Genomic DNA, 17,988 nt, shown 5'->3' with positions numbered 1-17,988 from the left:
TATAACTCCCAATGCAATCCCTCCCCACTCCCCCCTCTCCATGATAGGCCCCGGTGTGTGATGTTCCCCTCCCCGAGTCCAAGTGATCTCATTGTTCAGTTCCCATCTATGAGAGAGAACATGCGGTGTTTGGTTTTCTGTTCTTGTGATAGTTTGCTAAGAATGATGGTTTCCAGCTGCATCCATGTCCCTACAAAGGACACAAACTCATCCTTTTTTATGGCTGCATAGTATTCCATGGTGTATATGTGCCACATTTTCTTAATCCAATCTGTCACTGATGGACATTTGGGTTGATTCCAAGTCTTTGCTATTGTGAATAGTGCCGCAATAAACATATGTGTGCATGTGTCTTTATAGCAGCATAATTTATAATCCTTTGGGTATATACCCAGTAATGGGATGGCTGGATCATATGGTACATCTAGTTCTAGATCCTTGAGGAATCGCCATACTGTTTTCCATAATGGTTGAACTAGTTTACAATCCCACCAACAGTGTAAAAGTGTTCCTATTTCTCCACATCCTCTCCAGCACCTGTTGTTTCCTGACTTTTGAATGATCGCCATTCTAACTGGTGTGAGATGGTATCTCATTGTGGTTTTGATTTGCATTTCTCTGATGGCCAGTGATGATGAGCATTTTTTCATGTGTCTGTTGACTGTATGAATGTCTTCTTTTGAGAAATGTCTGTTCATATCCTTTGCCCACTTTTTGATGGGGTTGTTTGTTTTTTTCTTGTAAATTTGTTTGAGTTCTTTGTAGGTTCTGGATATTAGCCCTTTGTCAGATGAGTAGATTGCAAAAATTTTCTCCCATTCTGTAGGTTGCCTGTTCACTCTGATGGTAGTTTCTTTTGCTGTGCAGAAGCTCTTTCATTTAATGAGATCCCATTTGTCAATTTTGGCTTTTGCTGCCGTTGCTTTTGGTGTTTTAGACATGAAGTCTTTGCCCATGCCTATGTCCTGAATGGTACTACCTAGGTTTTCCTCTAGGATTTTTATGGTATTAGGTCTAACATTTAAGTCTCTAATCCATCTTGAATTAATTTTCGTATAAGGAGTAAGGAAAGGATCCAGTTTCAGCTTTCTACTTATGGCTAGTCAATTTTCCCAGCACCATTTATTAAATAGGGAATCCTTTCCCCATTTCTTGTTTCTCTCAGGTTTGTCAAAGATCAGATGGCTGTAGATGTGTGGTATTATTTCTGAGGACTCTGTTCTGTTCCATTGGTCTATATCTCTGTTTTGGTACCAGTACCATGCTGTTTTGGTTACTGTAGCCTTGTAGTATAGTTTGAAGTCAGGTAGCGTGATGCCTCCAGCTTTGTTCTTTTGACTTAGGATTGTCCTGGAGATGTGGGCACTTTTTTGGTTCCATATGAACTTTAAAGCAGTTTTTTCCAATTCTGTGAAGCAGCTCATTGGTAGCTTGATGGGGATGGCATTGAATCTGTAAATTACCTTGGGTAGTATGGCCATTTTCACGATATTGATTCTTCCTATCCATGAGCATGGTATGTTCTTCCATTTGTTTGTGTCCTCTTTTATTTCACTGAGCAGTGGTTTGTAGTTCTCCTTGAAGAGGTCCTTTACATCCCTTGGAAGTTGGATTCCTAGGTATTTTATTCTCTTTGAAGCAATTGTGAATGGAAGTTCATTCCTGATTTGGCTCTCTGTTTGTCTGTTACTGGTGTATAAGAATGCTTGTGATTTTTGCACATTAATTTTGTATCCTGAGACTTTGCTGAAGTTGCTTATCAGCTTAAGGAGATTTTGGGCTGAGACAATGGGGTTTTCTAAATATACAATCATGTCATCTGCAAACAGGGACAATTTGACTTCTTCTTTTCCCAACTGAATACCCTTGATTTCTTTCTCTTGCCTGATTGCCCTAGCCAGAACTTCCAACACTATGTTGAATAGGAGTGGTGAGAGAGGGCATCCCTGTCTTGTGCCAGATTTCAAAGGGAATTTTTCCAGTTTTTGCCCATTCAGTATGATATTGGCTGTGGGTTTGTCATAAATAGCTCTTATTATTTTGAGGTACATTCCATCAATACCGAATTTATTGAGCGTTTTTAGCATGAAGGGCTGTTGAATTTTGTCAAAAGCCTTTTCTGCATCTATTGAGATAATGATGTGGTTCTTGCCTTTGGTTCTGTTTATATGCTGGATTATGTTTATTGATTTGCGAATGTTGAACCAGCCTTGCATCCCAGGGATGAAGCCCACTTGATCATGGTGGATAAGCTTTTTGATGTGTTGCTGAATCCGGTTTGCCAGTATTTTATTGAGGATTTTTGCATCGATGTTCATCAGGGATATTGGTCTAAAATTCTCTTTTTTTGTTGTGTCTCTGCCAGGCTTTGGTATCAGGATGATGTTGGCCTCATAAAATGAGTTAGGGAGGATTCCCTCTTTTTCTATTGATTGGAATAGTTTCAGAAGGAATGGTACCAACTCCTCCTTGTACCTCTGGTAGAATTCAGCTGTGAATCCATCTGGTCCTGGACTTTTTTTGGTTGGTAGGCTATTAATTATTGCCTCAATTTCAGAGCCTGCTATGGGTCTATTCAGGGATTCAACTTCTTCCTGGTTTAGTCTTGGAAGAGTGTAAGTGTCCAGGAAATTATCCATTTCTTCTAGATTTTCCAGTTTATTTGTGTAGAGGTGTTTATAGTATTCTCTGATGGTAGTTTGTATCTCTGTGGGGTCGGTGGTGATATCCCCTTTATCATTTTTAATTGCGTCGATTTGATTCTTCTCTCTTTTCTTCTTTATTAGTCTTGCTAGTGGTCTGTCAATTTTGTTGATCTTTTCAAAAAACCAACTCCTGGATTCATTGATTTTTTGGAGGGTTTTTTGTGTCTCTATCTCCTTCAGTTCTGCTCTGATCTTAGTTATTTCTTGCCTTCTGCTAGCTTTCGAATGTGTTTGCTCTTGCTTCTCTAGTTCTTTTAATTGCGATGTTAGAGTGTCAATTTTAGATCTTTCCTGCTTTCTCTTGTGGGCATTTAGTGCTATAAATTTCCCTCTACACACTGCTTTAAATGTGTCCCAGAGATTCTGGTATGTTGTATCTTTGTTCTCATTGGTTTCAAAGAACATCTTTATTTCTGCCTTCATTTCGTTATGTACCCAGTAGTCATTCAGGAGCAGGTTGTTCAGTTTCCATGTAGTTGAGCGGTTTTGATTGAGTTTCTTAGTCCTGAGTTCTAGTTTGATTGCACTGTGGTCTGAGAGACAGTTTGTTATAATTTCTGTTCTTGTACATTTGCTGAGGAGTGCTTTACTTCCAATTACGTGGTCAATTTTGGAGTAAGTACGATGTGGTGCTGAGAAGAATGTATATTCTGTTGATTTGGGGTGGAGAGTTCTATAGATGTCTATTAGGTCTGCTTGCTGCAGAGATGAGTTCAATTCCTGGATATCCTTGTTAACTTTCTGTCTCGTTGATCTGTCTAATGTTGACAGTGGAGTGTTGAAGTCTCCCATTATTATTGTATGGGAGTCTAAGTCTCTTTGTAAGTCTCTAAGGACTTGCTTTATGAATCTGAGTGCTCCTGTATTGGGTGCATATATGTTGAGGATAGTTAGCTCTTCCTGTTGAATTGATCCCTTTACCATTATGTAATGGCCTTCTTTGTCTCTTTTGATCTTTGATGGTTTAAAGTCTGTTTTATCAGAGACTAGTATTGCAACCCCCGCTTTTTTTTGTTCTCCATTTGCTTGGTAAATCTTCCTCCATCCCTTTATTTTGAGCCTATGTATGTCTCTGCATGTGAGATGGGTCTCCTGAATACAGCAGACTGATGGGTCTTGACTCTTTATCCAGTTTGCCAGTCTGTGTCTTTTAATTGGAGCATTTAGTCCATTTACATTTAAGGTTAAGATTGTTATGTGTGAACTTGATCCTGCCATTATGATATTAACTGGTTATTTTGCTCGTTAGTTGACGCAGTTTCTTCCTAGCCTTGATGGTCTTTACATTTTGGCATGTTTTTGCAATGGCTGGTACCGGTTGTTCCTTTCCATGTTTAGTGCTTCCTTCAGGGTCTCTTGTAAGGCAGGCCTAGTGGTGACAAAATCTCTAAGCATTTGCTTATCTGTAAAGGATTTTATTTCTCCTTCACTTATGAAACTTAGTTTGGCTGGATATAAAATTCTGGGTTTAAAATTCTTTTCTTTAAGAATGTTGAATATTGGCCCCCACTCTCTTCTGGCTTGAAGAGTTTCTGCCGAGAGATCTGCTGTTAGTCTGATGGGCTTCCCTTTGTGGGTAACCCGACCTTTCTCTCTGGCTGCCCTTAAGATTTTTTCCTTCATTTCAACTTTGGTGAATCTGGCAATTATGTGTCTTGGAGTTGCTCTTCTCAAGGAGTATCTTTGTGGCGTTCTCTGTATTTCCTGGATCTGAATGTTGGCCTGCCCTACTAGGTTGGGGAAGTTCTCCTGGATGATATCCTGAAGAGTGTTTTCCAACTTGGTTCCATTTTCCCCCTCACTTTCAGGCACCTCAATCAGACGTAGATTTGGTCTTTTTACATAATCCCATACTTCTTGCAGGCTTTGTTCATTTCTTTTTCTTCTTTTTTCTTTTGGTTTCTCTTCTCGCTTCATTTCATTCATTTGATCCTCAATCGCTGACATTCTTTCTTCCAGTTGATCGAGTCAGTTACTGAAGCTTGTGCATTTGTCACGTATTTCTCGTGTCATGGTTTTCGTCTCTTTCATTTCGTTTATGAGCTTCTCTGCATTAATTACTCTAGCCATCAATTCTTCCACTTTTTTTTCAAGATTTTTAGTTTCTTTGCGCTGGGTACGTAATTCTTCCTTTAGCTCTGAGAAATTTGATGGACTGAAGCCTTCTTCTCTCATCTCGTCGAAGTCATTCTCCGTCCAGCTTTGATCCGTTGCTGGCGATGAGCTGCGCTCCTTTGCTGGGGGAGATGAGCTCTTATTTTTTGAATTTCCAGCTTTTCTGCCCTGCTTTTTCCCCATCTTTGTGGTTTTATCTGCCTCTGGTCTTTGATGATGGTGATGTACTGATGGGGTTTTGGTGTAGGTGTCCTTCCTGTTTGATAGCTTTCCTTCTAACAGTCAGGACCCTCAGCTGTAGGTCTGTTGGAGATTGCTTGAGGTCCACTCCAGACCCTGTTTGCCTGGGTATCAGCAGCAGAGGCTGCAGAAGATAGAATATTTCTGAACAGTGCGTGTACCTGTCTGATTCTTGCTTTGGAAGCTTCCTCTCAGGGGTGTACTCCACCCTGTGAGGTGTGGGGTGTCAGACTGCCCCTAGTGGGGGATGTCTCCCAGTTAGGCTACTCAGGGGTCAGGGACCCACTTGAGCAGGGAGTCTGTCCCTTCTCAGATCTCAACCTCCGTGTTGGGAGATCCACTGCTCTCTTCAAAGCTGTCAGACAGAGTCGTTTGCGTCTGCAGAGCTTTCTGTTGTTATTGTTTACTGTGCCCTGTCCCCAGAGGTGGAGTCTACAGAGACAGGCAGGTTTCCTTGAGCTGCTGTGAGCTCCATCCAGTTCGAGCTTCCCAGCAGCTTTGTTTACGTACTTAAGCCTCAGCAATGGCGGGCGCCCCTCCCCCAGCCTGGCTGCTGCCTTGCCGGTAGATCACAGACTGCTGTGCTAGCAATGAGGGAGGCTCCGTGGGTGTGGGACCCTCCCGGCCAGGTGTGGGATATGATCTCCTGGTGTGCCTGTTTGCTTAAAGCGCAGTATTGGGTTGGGAGTTACCCGATTTTCCAGGTGTTGTGTGTCTCAGTTCCCCTGGCTAGGAAAAGGGATTCCCTTCCCCCTTGTGCTTTCCAGGTGAGGCAATGCCTTGCCCTGCTTCAGCTCTCGCTGGTCGGGCTGCAGCAGCTGACCAGCACCGATCGTCTGGCACTCCCCAGTGAGATGAACCCAGTACCTCAGTTGAAAATGCAGAAATCACCGGTCTTCTGTGTCGCTCGAGCTGGGAGTTGGAGACTTGAGCTGTTCCTATTCGGCCATCTTGCTCCGCCCCCCCCCCCCCCCCCATTTCTTGTTTTCATCAGGTCTGTCAAAGATCAGATGTTTGTTGATGTGTGATATTATTTCTGAGGGCTCTGTTCTGTTCCATTGGTCTATATCTCTGTTTTGGTACCAGTACCATGTGCAAGAAATTTGCCAGAGGGAGTGGGGACAGTCTCAGGGCTGGCCACAAATTGCCTTTGCTTGGATGTCCTCTCTTCAAAAAAAAAAATAAAATTGCCAGCACCTACCACATTGGAACTTGGAATTAGAAAGTGACAGGATTCATTATCTTTATTCTTTGCCCAAAATAAGAAAGAAAATGGCTGAGGATGAAGGTGAGGAAACTGTGTTTTCTCAATGTGCCAACAAGCTCTTTTTTAGATGTTTCTAGACCCAGGAGTTGAATCTGTATATGTCTTCCATGCACCATTTCTATCTCAGAAAACTTAATGACAAAAATTTCATTATCTCAATTACTTCCTTCCTTTAGATATCAATGAGAGAAAGAAAGACATTTCTCTCCAATCACCCAACTGATTCTCTGTGCCTCAGCTCCATGGTGAAGTCTCCCTGAAGCAGAGGAAAGGACGATGAAGGAGGCTGAGTGTCACATTTGATAATTAGGTAAAATCCTGCCAATATGATAATGCTTGTTCTGAAAATACTCTTCACAGGAAGTACAAACATTAGATGTGATTCAGGCAACGTTGTCTACTGAGAAGCAGGTCGTGCTTCATCAGGGCTCACCTCCAGTGGGTCCAGTGCCAGTCACCCCGCTTGCTCCAGGAGAAGTTGTAGCTGCTGAGAGAGTGAAAAAAGTATGGAAAACATTCTGGGATTTAGAAAGGGAATGGTCTGCTTTTGCACAGAGGCAGCAAAAGGAAAGACACATTATTGTAGAAAGCATCCAAGAAATGGCTCTGTGCCAAATTGTGTACTTACCTGTGCTGAAACTTCCAGGAGCAACTGTTGTGCCAGGTGCTACCCCAGAGGTGCCTGAAACACAGAGGGATTGAGGTGACCATGATGAGTGAGTAAGTCAAATGAACACCTGAATCTAAAAGGTATATACTATATTTATTTTCTATACGAGAAGTCGTTTTCCCTGAGGATATGGCAGTTAGTGAACTAGATGCATTTGCTGGTTGTCAGTGCTTCACAACTAGAGCACATAGACAGTGTCCTCAGCTTCAGGCACTTTTGGAGTTTGATAAAAGGGAAACTAGATGGATTTCCCCAATGCTTACCTGCTTGCTTTCCTGGTGCTGCAGTGATGCCTGCTGTGAGATAGAAAGGAGGGGGGAAATGTTTTAAATGTGCTGAAACCATCAGATGTAGGAGAAGATAAAAAGCAAGAAAATGTGTACGCATGCACACACATATAAACGCCTGTGTCCTGGGTCCATGAGGCTCTTTTGTATTTCACACACTTTCATGGAAAACTTTCTGAATTCCACCTCTAGTGCTAGTGACAGTTGTAACATGAATGGAGAAATTCCATTCCATCCTTAGACATAAAGCTGTCAGTCTCCATTCTAGAAATATTATAATTCAAAAAAAATTGTATCTCCACCAGCAAAACTATCTTGAATCACTTCCAGCATCCCTAAATAAAACACAGACTCTCTCATGCAAAGCTTAAGAGACCTAACACTTATGATGCCAAATCAGGGGCTTTCTTCTCACCGGTTTTGAATCCAGTTCCAGAAGTACCAGTCTCTTCAATGGAAGTTGTGGCCTCTGAGGGAAGAAAGAGAGTGGTAAAGTCTATGAATGTGGAATACTGGGAGAGGATACTCGGGCGAGATTTTATCATAGCAGCCCTAAAATACATAGAATGACATTTGACATTAAGTACAACACATTAGGACTTCCCGATATAATGGTCATTCGAGAAGATTCTCCCGTGATACTTGAAATGGAAAAAGAAAATGGAAATGGAATAATAGAGCATTGTCTCCCAAATTAAGCTTAGAAGGATCAACATGGCAACCCTAAAGCACTGAAGCCCTTTCCTGAGAACATTCTATTTCTATAATGAATGGAAAATGAACAACTTCCTAGCACTTCATTTTCCAGGCCAACCAGAGATGAATGTGTTGCTATTGGGTTTCTCTTTCACTATGTCACAAGGGTAGAATAGAGTTTAAATCACCCTAATCTGTTTGCCTTCTAGGAGCATATCCCCCTTGTACGACAGAGGTGCCTACAGAGGAAACAAAGCATAATTTTATCTTTATAAGTAGAACTCTTGGATACAACTTGCGGTGTTTTATAATCAGTTGTCTTCATGAAGCTTTCTGGTGAGGGGAGAGAGGAAACAAACATCTTGTAAAAGTAAATGAGAAAAATGACAGAAAGTGTCAAGCTGTGGGTGGAAAAGTACACTGGGAAAACAAGGACTGGAAGTTCTGGAAGGTTGGAATACATGCAATAGACTCTCAAGCCTCCTATCAGAAAAAAATGTCTCCATAAGCCAGGATACTGGAGATAGCCTGGCTGAGCCCTTTGGGGTCATGGAATCACAAGCAGAATCACGGGCCAGGTAGATATGACATAATATGGCCCCAGAGAAAATCCCCCTCCCTCAAAAACCTTCATGTTATTGTTCACTGCAGCCACCCAAATAGGGAGATGAGAGCAGGCCTCAGCCTGACAAGCTCACCTGGTGGGCCTGCTCGGGTGGTCCGGTTGTCTCCTGAGAAAGTTGTGACCTCTGAGAGAGAAAGGAATTGGAGGTATAATGACTACACATGACATTCTGTGGCTCTCAGAGACTAGACTGCTCAACGGGTCGTGATTAGAATTCCTGACCTGTTTGGGCACTTCCAGTTTCCAGAGTTTTGCCAGAGATGCCCTCAGTAGTACCTGAAATAAGAAAAGATTATGTAGTCAGTTTGTCAATTTGTCCTCCTTAATGATATGAGAATAAGCTATTAAAGGAAAAAGAAAATACTTATTTGCATCAATATACTAAAAATTTATTTTTCTGGATTTTGTATTTTAGGAGTTAATCCATTTACTGCCCATGGAACATACAGTTTCCTCGGCAAGTTTACAAACATCACAACTGAGGCCCTTTTTTAAGGTTTAGACACAGGAAGATAGATTTGGGCTCAAGTCACCTCTATAACTATCAGGGAATGGGTCCCATGATGCCCTGATCAAGTGCCTTTAGGCCCAAGGCAGATATAAGGAGGGAAAGTTGAAATTTATGAACCATATTTAATGATGTTAAATATTGAACACCTGCTGAATTTGTGTCTAATATGCCAGATCCGGGAAATTCAATGAGTTCTGCTATATTTCTAGCAACACATGGGAAACTTACAAATTACACTTAGTTCCTTAGGAGAGCTCACCTGTGACTATTTCAGCACTTGTTATACCACTTTCTCCTACAGAGGTTGTGGTCTCTGAAAAAGATGGAAAAAGAATAGCAGTGAGGGCAAAGATTAGAAGAATCTGAGAAAAGTATGGTAGAATTGCCCAGGCAGACACCCCACTGAGGAGCCCTTTCCAAGCAGTGGTTCCTCCCAGCCTGGTGCTTTACCTGAGTTGGAGCTCCCAGGGGCAACTGTTGTAGCAGAGGGCACTCCAGCTGTGCCTAGGTAGGAAAAAAGAGAAAGATGGGCACTCTTTTGTAATGCTTAGAAGAATGTGGCAGGCAACATGCCTGTCTTTGACTTTGGAGCAGGAAAAGATACTTCCTGGACCTATAACTGACAGGAGGACAGACATGTTTTGTGTTTTCTGTGTGCCTTTGCAAGGCCAAGGATAAGAAGACTGCCCTGATGACTTATTTTTGCCAATGTTGAAGGTCATATAAAAGGCATTTGTGAAATCTACCTGTCATACTTCCTGGTGCTCCAGTGGTGGCTCCTAATAAAAAGAAAAAAAAAGAAGAAGAAGGATGAGAAGGAAAGAAAGACAAAGGAGAAAAAAAGAAAATTTTGGATTTTTATCTCTGAAGTGAAGTATGACAACCTAATGGTTTCTATGCTGAATACAAGTCAACACTATGATGATAAACAGACTATGCTCTTCTCAAAGGGAAATAATTGCAGAGCTGAAGCTACTGCAACTCTCCTCTCCAGAGGCCTAGAACCCTGAAGTTAGTCTCTAAGAAGGGAAAGCCTTCAGGAAATTTGGGCCCACATGTTTACAAATCCAGATCTAAGAAGAAATTCTGTTTCCCCTGAAATATTACAGCCTTAAAAGAAATTTAGAACTGCACTCCACATTAAAGTTATTCTTTGCATCATCAATGCAAATTTTCTGTAACTTAAAAACTCATTGTTAAAAAATGTTTCCTCTAAGAAATCTATCAAAATACAACAATAAATAATGAATACTACAACATATTTACCTGATTTTATTTCAGTTCTAGTGGTGCCAATTCCACCTGGAGAAGTTGTAGTCTCTTAAAGATGGAAAGAAAACCAAAATTAATTGGGTATTAAGGAAGAGGGATGAGCTAAGTGGATGTCAAGACATGCAATAAGCCTAAATCAAAATATCTTGTCACCTACTATTAAGTCACAAGAGAAATCTTTCTGACTGTAAACGTGATGGAAACCTTCAATATCCAAGTATAATTGTTAAATGGTGAGGTAAAACATTTTCAAATCATATTGTTCTTAATTGAAATGTAAGTGTTTCTTAATTGGAATAAGTTATTTAAACTTAATTTCAAAAGGTATACGGTCAGAACTCATAAATGATTGATATGCTTATTACTATTATCATCATTATTTATTGCTTTAAATATTAGATTTTTCACGTGCAAGAAGTTTGCCAGTGGCTGCCACATTGAAAGTTGGAATTAGAAAGTGATAGGAATCAAAATCTGAATTCTTTACCCGTAATAAGAATGAACATGTCATATCATGAAGGTGTGGGAACTATGTGTTTTCTCAAAGTGCCAAGAAGCTCTTTTCAGGGGTTTCTAGAACCAAGATTTAACCTACATATGTTTTCCATGCACCATTTCTGTCTCACAGAAAATTTAATGACAAAACTTTCCATAACTCAATTATTTCCTCTAGATATCAATGAGAGAAATAAAAACATGTCTCTCCAATCACACAACTGATTCTCAGTGCCTTAGCTTCATGGTGAAGTCTCCGTGGAACAGAAGAAAGAAAAACAAAAGAATTTGAGTGTCGGGCCTTTAGTCATTTAGGTAATATCCCGCCTATCTGGTAATCCATGTTCAGAAAAGACTCTTCTACTGAGAAGGAGGTAGTGGATTGTCTGTGCTTACTCGAAGTGGTTCTAACCCCAGTCATTCCACTTGCTCCAGGAGAAGTTGTGGCTGCTGGCAGAGGAAGGACATGAATAGAAAAGATTCAGGGGGCATGGAATGGAATGGTGATGCTTCTGCATTGAAACACTCAAAGACATTATGGCAAGCACCCATGAAGGGATTCCCCACCACACAGTGGACTCACCTGTGCTGAAACTTCCAGGGGCAACTGTTGTGCCAGGCGCCATCACAGAGGTGCCTGAAACACAAAGGGATTGAGGGGACCATAGTGATTCAATAAGTTCTAGGAAGGCCCAAATCTTAAAGGGATATGCTGTATTTATGTATTTATTTATTTCCTACAACATACATCTCTCTCTGAGCATGAGACTGATGGTGAACTATATATATTTGCCTGCTTTCAAAAATTCATAACAAAGCACATAGAAAATGTTTCCAACTTCAAGCACAACTACAAAGTTGATAAAAGGGAAACCAGATGCATTTTCTCGATGCTCACCTGCTTGCCTCCCTGGGACTGAAGTGATGCCTACTGTGAGGTACGTAAGAAGAAAGAAAAAAGATTTAAATATGTTGAAACTTCAGATGTTGGAGAAAATTTTGGGAAAGCCAATTGTAAGATACATACACACAGATGCATGCATGAACCCTGGTTCCATGGGGCTCTTTCCTACCTCACACACATTCACACATGTACACACAGAAAACTGTGGCTTCCAGCTCAAATGCTGGTGGTAATAGTAACACAACGGGAAAACCCTCCCCATCCTCAGCCTCAATAGAGGGAGACTCAATTTTACAATAAGTAGCCTTTCAAAAAAGATTTCTCCCTAGTAACAAACCTATATTGAATCACTTGCAGTGCCTATAAAAACCACAAACACCCTCAAGGAAAGTTAAAAGACCTAATCTAGACAACCCCAAATTATGGGCTTTTTAGTCTCACCAGTTTTGAATACAGTTCTGGAAGGACCAGTCTCTTCAATGAAAGTTGTGGGCTCTGAGGAAAGAAATAGAGTAGGGAAGTCTGTGAATTTGGAATACTGAGAGGAGATACTGGGGCGTTATTTTATCACAGCAACCCTAAAAGTGATATCATTACATCTGACATTAAATATGAGGCACTTTATTCTTGTTAAGCTATGTGTGTTAGAACTTCCAGATATAATGGTTGTTCCAGAAGATTCTCCTAAAAAGAAAAAGGGGTAAATGCAGCAATAGAGTATTTTCTCCCCATTTATGCTTGGAAGCATCAATGTGGCCCTAAAGCACTGGAAGCCCTTTCCTGAGGATACTCTGTCTCTATAGTGAATGGAAAATGAACAACTTCTAGCACTTCATTTTCCTTGGCCAAACTGAGATGGATATGTTGCTGCTGGGTTTCCCTTTTGCTATAAGGCAAAGGTAGACTAGGGTTTAAATCACCCTGACCTGTTTCCCTTCCAGGGACATATCCTTCTGATGTGCCAGAAGTGCTTACAGGAGAAATACAACATGGTTTTAACCTTAAGCAGGACTCTTTGATACAGCTAGGGGCATTTAAATAATCAGTTGACTTCACAGTTTTCTCATGAGGGGAGAGAGAAAATCAACATCATGTATAGCTAAATGAGAAAAATGATGGAAAGTGTCCAGCTGTGGGTGGAAAGGTAAATTGGGTAAAGGACAGCTGGACATTCTGGAAGGATGGGATAAGTGTAATAGACTCCCGAGCCTCATATCAGAAAAAAATGTTTCCGTAAGTCAAGATACTGAAGACAGCCTGGCTGAGCCATCTGAGATCATGGAATCACAAGCAGAATAACTGACCACATATAGGACACAGTATGGCCCCAGAGAAAATCCCCCTCCCTCAAAAGCCTTCACATTATTTGTTCCCTGTATCCAACCAGAGAGAGAGATGATGAGAGCCTCAGGCCTCAGCCTAACAAGCTCACCTCCTGATGGTCCTGCTCGGGTGGTCCCGCTACCTCCTGAGAAAGTTGTGGCCTCTGAGAAAGAAAGGAATTGGATGTATGAAGAATGCACAGGACATTCTGGGGCCCTATAAGCTGTATTGCCCAGGGTGCCATGTTCAGAATTCCTGACCTGTGTGGGTACTTCCAGCTGCCAGAGTTTTGCCCTCAGTAGTACCTGAAATAAGAGAGGATTGTGATTAGTTGGTCAATCTGTTGTCATTAATGAAATGGCTATAGACTCCTATAGAAAAAAACCATTTTTTGTTAAACACACCAGAAAATTTATTTTTCTAGAGTTTTTGTTTTGTTTTGTTTTGTTTTTAAGAGTTAATCCATATACTGCCCATGGAACATATAGTTCCTTTGGCAAGTTTATAGAGAAAGTCCTCTACCATGGAGTTCCTTATTTAGGGTATTGTTACAGATAGAGAGATTTGGGCCCACATCACCTCTATAACTGTCAGGGAATGGGCTCCATGATGCCCTGATGAAGGGTCCTTAGACCCACAGCACAAGACGTAAGGAGGAAATGTTGATGTGTCTGAACTATATTTATTGATGTTAAATATTGATCATCTGCTAAATGTTTTTCTAATATGCCAAATATGGGAAATTCAGATTTTGCCATATTCTAGCAAGACATGGAAAATCATAGCAATGTATACTTAGTTCCTTAACTGAACTCACCTGTGGTTATTTCAGCTCTTGTTTTTCCACTTTCTCTTAAAGCAGTCACGGCCTCTGCAAAAGAGGGAAAAAGAATAGCAGTGAGGGCAAAGATTTGAAGAATCTGAGAAAAGCATGGTAGGATCACCCAGGCAGACACCTCATTAGGGAGCCCTTTCCAAGTACTTGTTCCTCCCAGTCTGGTGCTTTACCTGAGTTAGAGCTTCCAGGGGCAACTGTTGTCACAGAGGGCACTCCAGTTGTGCCTAGATAGGAAAGAAAAGAGAAAGATCAACATAGAGACCCTTTTATGACCCTTGAAAGAATGCGGCTGACAGCATGTCCATCTGTGACTTCAGAGCAGGCAAAGACGCTTCCTGGTCCTATAACTGACAGGAGAGGCATTTTTCATGTGTATTGTGTTCCTTGGCAAGGCCAAGGTTAACGCAATGGCTAATATGCTTGTCCTTTTTTTTTGCCAATGTTGAAGGTCATTTGAAAGGCTTTCCCAAGTTTACCTGTCTTACTTCCTGGTGTTCCAGAGGTGGCTCCTAATGAAAAGAAAAAGAGAAGAAGAAGGAGGAGGAAAGAAAGAGAAATAAGGAAGAAAAAATATTTTTGAATTTTTATCTCCAAACTAAAATATGGGCATCTTAATGATTTCTACACTGATTTGAAGCTAGTACACTAATGTTATATAGACTATGCTCTTTTCAAAGGGAAAACCATTTCAGAGCCAGAGCTGTTATTGTAACCCTCCTCTGCAGAGTCCTAGACCCCTGAGGTTAGTATCTGAAAAAGAAAAAGCCTTTAGGAAATTTGGGCCCACATATTTACAAATCCAAATCCAAGAAGAATCTCTGTTCCCCTTAAAATATTACAGCTTTAAAGGAAATTTAAAACCACTTCCACATTAAGGTGATTTTTGCATTATCAATGCAAATTTTCTGTAACTTAAAATTATTTCAAAATTAAAAGATCATTAAAAATATTTTTCTCTACAAAATCTATCAAAATACAATAATAAATGTAAATACCCTAAAGTCTACCTGATTTTATTTCTGCTCCAGTGGTGCCACCTCCTCCTAGGGAAGTTGTGGTTTCTTAAAGATGAAAAGAAAACTAAAATTAATTCAGTATTAAGGAAGAGGGATGAGCAAGCAGATGTCACTACATGAGATAAGCCCAATTCAAAATGTCTTGTCACCTACTATTAAGTCAGAAAAGAAGACCTACTGACTGTAAAAGTGATGGAAACCTTTAATACACACATTTAATTGATAAAATGGGGAGATAAAACATTTTAACTCACATGGTTCTTAGTTGGACCTTAGTTATTTCTTAATTGGAATAAGATATGTAAAATTCTTAACAAAAAAGCTTATATAGTAAGGAATGCATAAATGATAGATATGCTCACTATTATCATCATCATTATTTATTGCTTTAAATATTATACTTTTCATGTGTAAGAATTTTGCCAGTGGCTACCAAAAATGAACTTGGTATTAGAGAACAATGGGAATCAATATCTCAATCTTTACCCATAATGAGAAAAAGATGGCCTACGATGGGGTAAGGGAGCTATGTTTTCTCAGCATGTCAACAAGCTCTTTTCAGAGGTTCTAGAATCAAGAGTTAATTTATATATGTTCTTCACACCTTTTATATCTCATGGAATATTTAATGACAACCATTCCAAAAACTCAATTACTTCCTTTAGATATCAATGAGAGAAAGATATTTCTTTCTAATCACCCAACTGATTCTCAGTGCCTTAGCCCCATGCTGAAGTCTCTTTGAGGCAGAGGAAAGGAAGATAAAAGAGTCTCAGGATCTGACATTTGGTTATTACGTAAAATCCTGCCTATCCAGTAATCTGTGTTCAGAAAATGCTCTTCACAGGAGGTACAAACAGTAGATGTCATTCAGATAACCTTGTCTACTGGGAAGCAGTTAGTAGTTCATCAGTGGTTACCTTCAGCGGGTCCAGCCCCAGTGGTTCTACTTGCTCCAGGAGAAATTGTGGCTACTGAGAGAGGAGGGACATAAATGAAAAAGATTCAGGGGCCTAGGGATGGAATGGTGGTGCTTCTGCATATAAGCACCAAAGGAAAGACATTATTGTAGTAAGCACTCAAGAAACGATTCCTGTGGAATCAGTAAAGAAACTGTGGACTCACCTGTGCTGAAAATTCCAGGGGCAACTGTTGTGCCAGGTGCCACCCCAGAGGTACCTGAAACACATTATATCTCTTTTAGAGTCAGGTCTTCACTTGACTTACTGACCATTGTGGCTCAGTAAGTCAAGTGAAGACCTGACTCTGAAAGGGATATAATGTATTTATTTGCCATAACCGAAAACTCTTTTTTTGAGGTTATGGCAGACGGTGAACTAAGTGTATTTGCTTGCATTCGACAATTCATAACCAAAGCAAATAGAGAAATACTGTTTGCAACTTCAGGTGCTTCTCCTGGAAATTTAATAAAAGGGAAACTAGATGCATTTCCCTAAGGCTGACAAACTTGCTCCCCTGGCACTGCAGTGATGCCTGCTATGAGATAGAAAGTAGGGGAAATAAGGTTTAAATGTGCTGCAAACTAGATGTAGGACAAAATATTGGCAAAGCAAAGTTTTGTCCATATACAGATACACACATATGCATGCATGCATCCTGGTTCCATGGGCTTTTTTTCTGTTTCTCACACACACACACACGGAAAACATTCTGAATTCCAGCTCCAATTCTGGTGATAGGGGTAATACCGCTGGAGACATCTCAGCCCATTCTCAGACCTGAAGCAGTGAGGCTCAATTCTAGAATTAGTAGATTTACAAAAAAAATGTATCTCTATAGCAAATTCATTTTTAATTACTTGCAATGTACCTAAATAAAATATAAACACTCTTAGGAGAAGCTTGATTCCTAATCTTGATGACCCTAAATCATGGACTGTTGATTCTTACCAGTTTTGAAGCCAGTTCCAGAAGTACCAGTCCCTTTTGTGGAAGTTGTGGCCTCTGAGGGGCAAAAAAAAGTAGGAGAATAGTGACATCTGGGAATTTGGAATACCACAGAGGATATTGGGGTATTCTTTTATAATAGCAGCCCTAAAAGAGATATCATGACATCTGACATGAAATAAGAGGCATTCCCTTCTTGTTAAGCTACCTGTGTTAGAACTTCCAGATATAATGGTCATTCCAGACAATTCTCCAGTGGTACCTAAAATGCCAAAAAAGGGAAATGGAGTAATAGATCATTATCTCCCCAGGTTAGCTTGGAAGCATTCGTGTGTAGCCCTAAAGTACTGGAAGCCCTTTCCTGAGGGCACTGTATCCCTATAGAGAATGGAAAATGAGCAATCTCCAAGAACTTGATTTTCCAGGCCAACCTGGGCTGTGTGTGTTGCTACTGGGTTTCCCTTTCTCTGTGAGGCAAGGGAAGAATAGGGCTTAAATCACCCTGACCTGTTTCCCTTCCAGGAACATATCCCCCTGGCGTAACAGAGGTGCCTACAGGAGAAACAAAGCACAATTCTATACTTATAAGCAGGACTCTTTGATACAACTTGGAGCATTTTAATAATCAGTTGTTTTCATGAAGTTTTATAGGAGAGGAGAGAGGAAACAAATACCATATGTAAGTAAAGTAGAAAAACGATAGAAAGTGTCTCAAACCATGGGTGGAAAGGAAAACTGGGTAAGGAGAGTTGAAAGTCCTGGAAAGTTGGAATATATGCAATATACTCTCAAACAATCAGAAAAAAATTGTTTCCATAAGCCAGGACATCGAAGACAGCCTGACTGAGACACCTGAGGTCATGAATTCACAAGCAGAATAACTGACCAGGTTGATATGACAAATTATGGCCACAGAGAAAATGCAGGACCCTCCCTCAAAAGACTTTCACTGCATTACTGTTCATTACTGTTCACTGCAGCCACCCAGATCGAGAGCTGATGAGAGCCCCAGGCCTCAGCCTGACAAGCTCACCTCCTGGTGGTCCTGCTCGGGTGGTCCCGCTGCCTCCTGGGAAAGTTGTGGCCTCTGAGAGAGAAAGGAATTGGAAGTATAAAG

General features: G+C 40.7%; 1 protein-coding gene across 1 annotated transcript in view; it reads right to left on the bottom strand.

Annotated features, from left to right (window-relative positions):
* Positions 1-17,988, bottom strand: part of MUC19 (mucin 19, oligomeric) — a 236,587-nt gene that overhangs the window by 29,040 nt on the left and 189,559 nt on the right. The window contains 23 exon segments of the mRNA XM_073021301.1: positions 6,761-6,814; positions 6,956-7,009; positions 7,261-7,293; positions 7,700-7,753; positions 9,567-9,620; positions 9,863-9,895; positions 10,383-10,436; positions 11,280-11,333; positions 11,467-11,520; positions 11,782-11,814; positions 12,229-12,282; positions 12,714-12,755; positions 13,217-13,273; positions 13,371-13,415; positions 13,928-13,981; positions 14,119-14,172; positions 14,425-14,457; positions 14,956-15,009; positions 15,885-15,935; positions 16,090-16,143; positions 16,875-16,928; positions 17,080-17,133; positions 17,905-17,958. Coding sequence (XP_072877402.1) covers positions 6,761-6,814; positions 6,956-7,009; positions 7,261-7,293; positions 7,700-7,753; positions 9,567-9,620; positions 9,863-9,895; positions 10,383-10,436; positions 11,280-11,333; positions 11,467-11,520; positions 11,782-11,814; positions 12,229-12,282; positions 12,714-12,755; positions 13,217-13,273; positions 13,371-13,415; positions 13,928-13,981; positions 14,119-14,172; positions 14,425-14,457; positions 14,956-15,009; positions 15,885-15,935; positions 16,090-16,143; positions 16,875-16,928; positions 17,080-17,133; positions 17,905-17,958 — 1,137 coding nt within the window.

Source organism: Chlorocebus sabaeus, chromosome 11, assembly GCF_047675955.1.
Source record: "Chlorocebus sabaeus isolate Y175 chromosome 11, mChlSab1.0.hap1, whole genome shotgun sequence".
NCBI lineage: Eukaryota > Metazoa > Chordata > Mammalia > Primates > Cercopithecidae > Chlorocebus > Chlorocebus sabaeus.
Note: the sequence above shows the minus strand (reverse complement) of the source record. Positions and strands in the feature narration are given on the sequence as shown.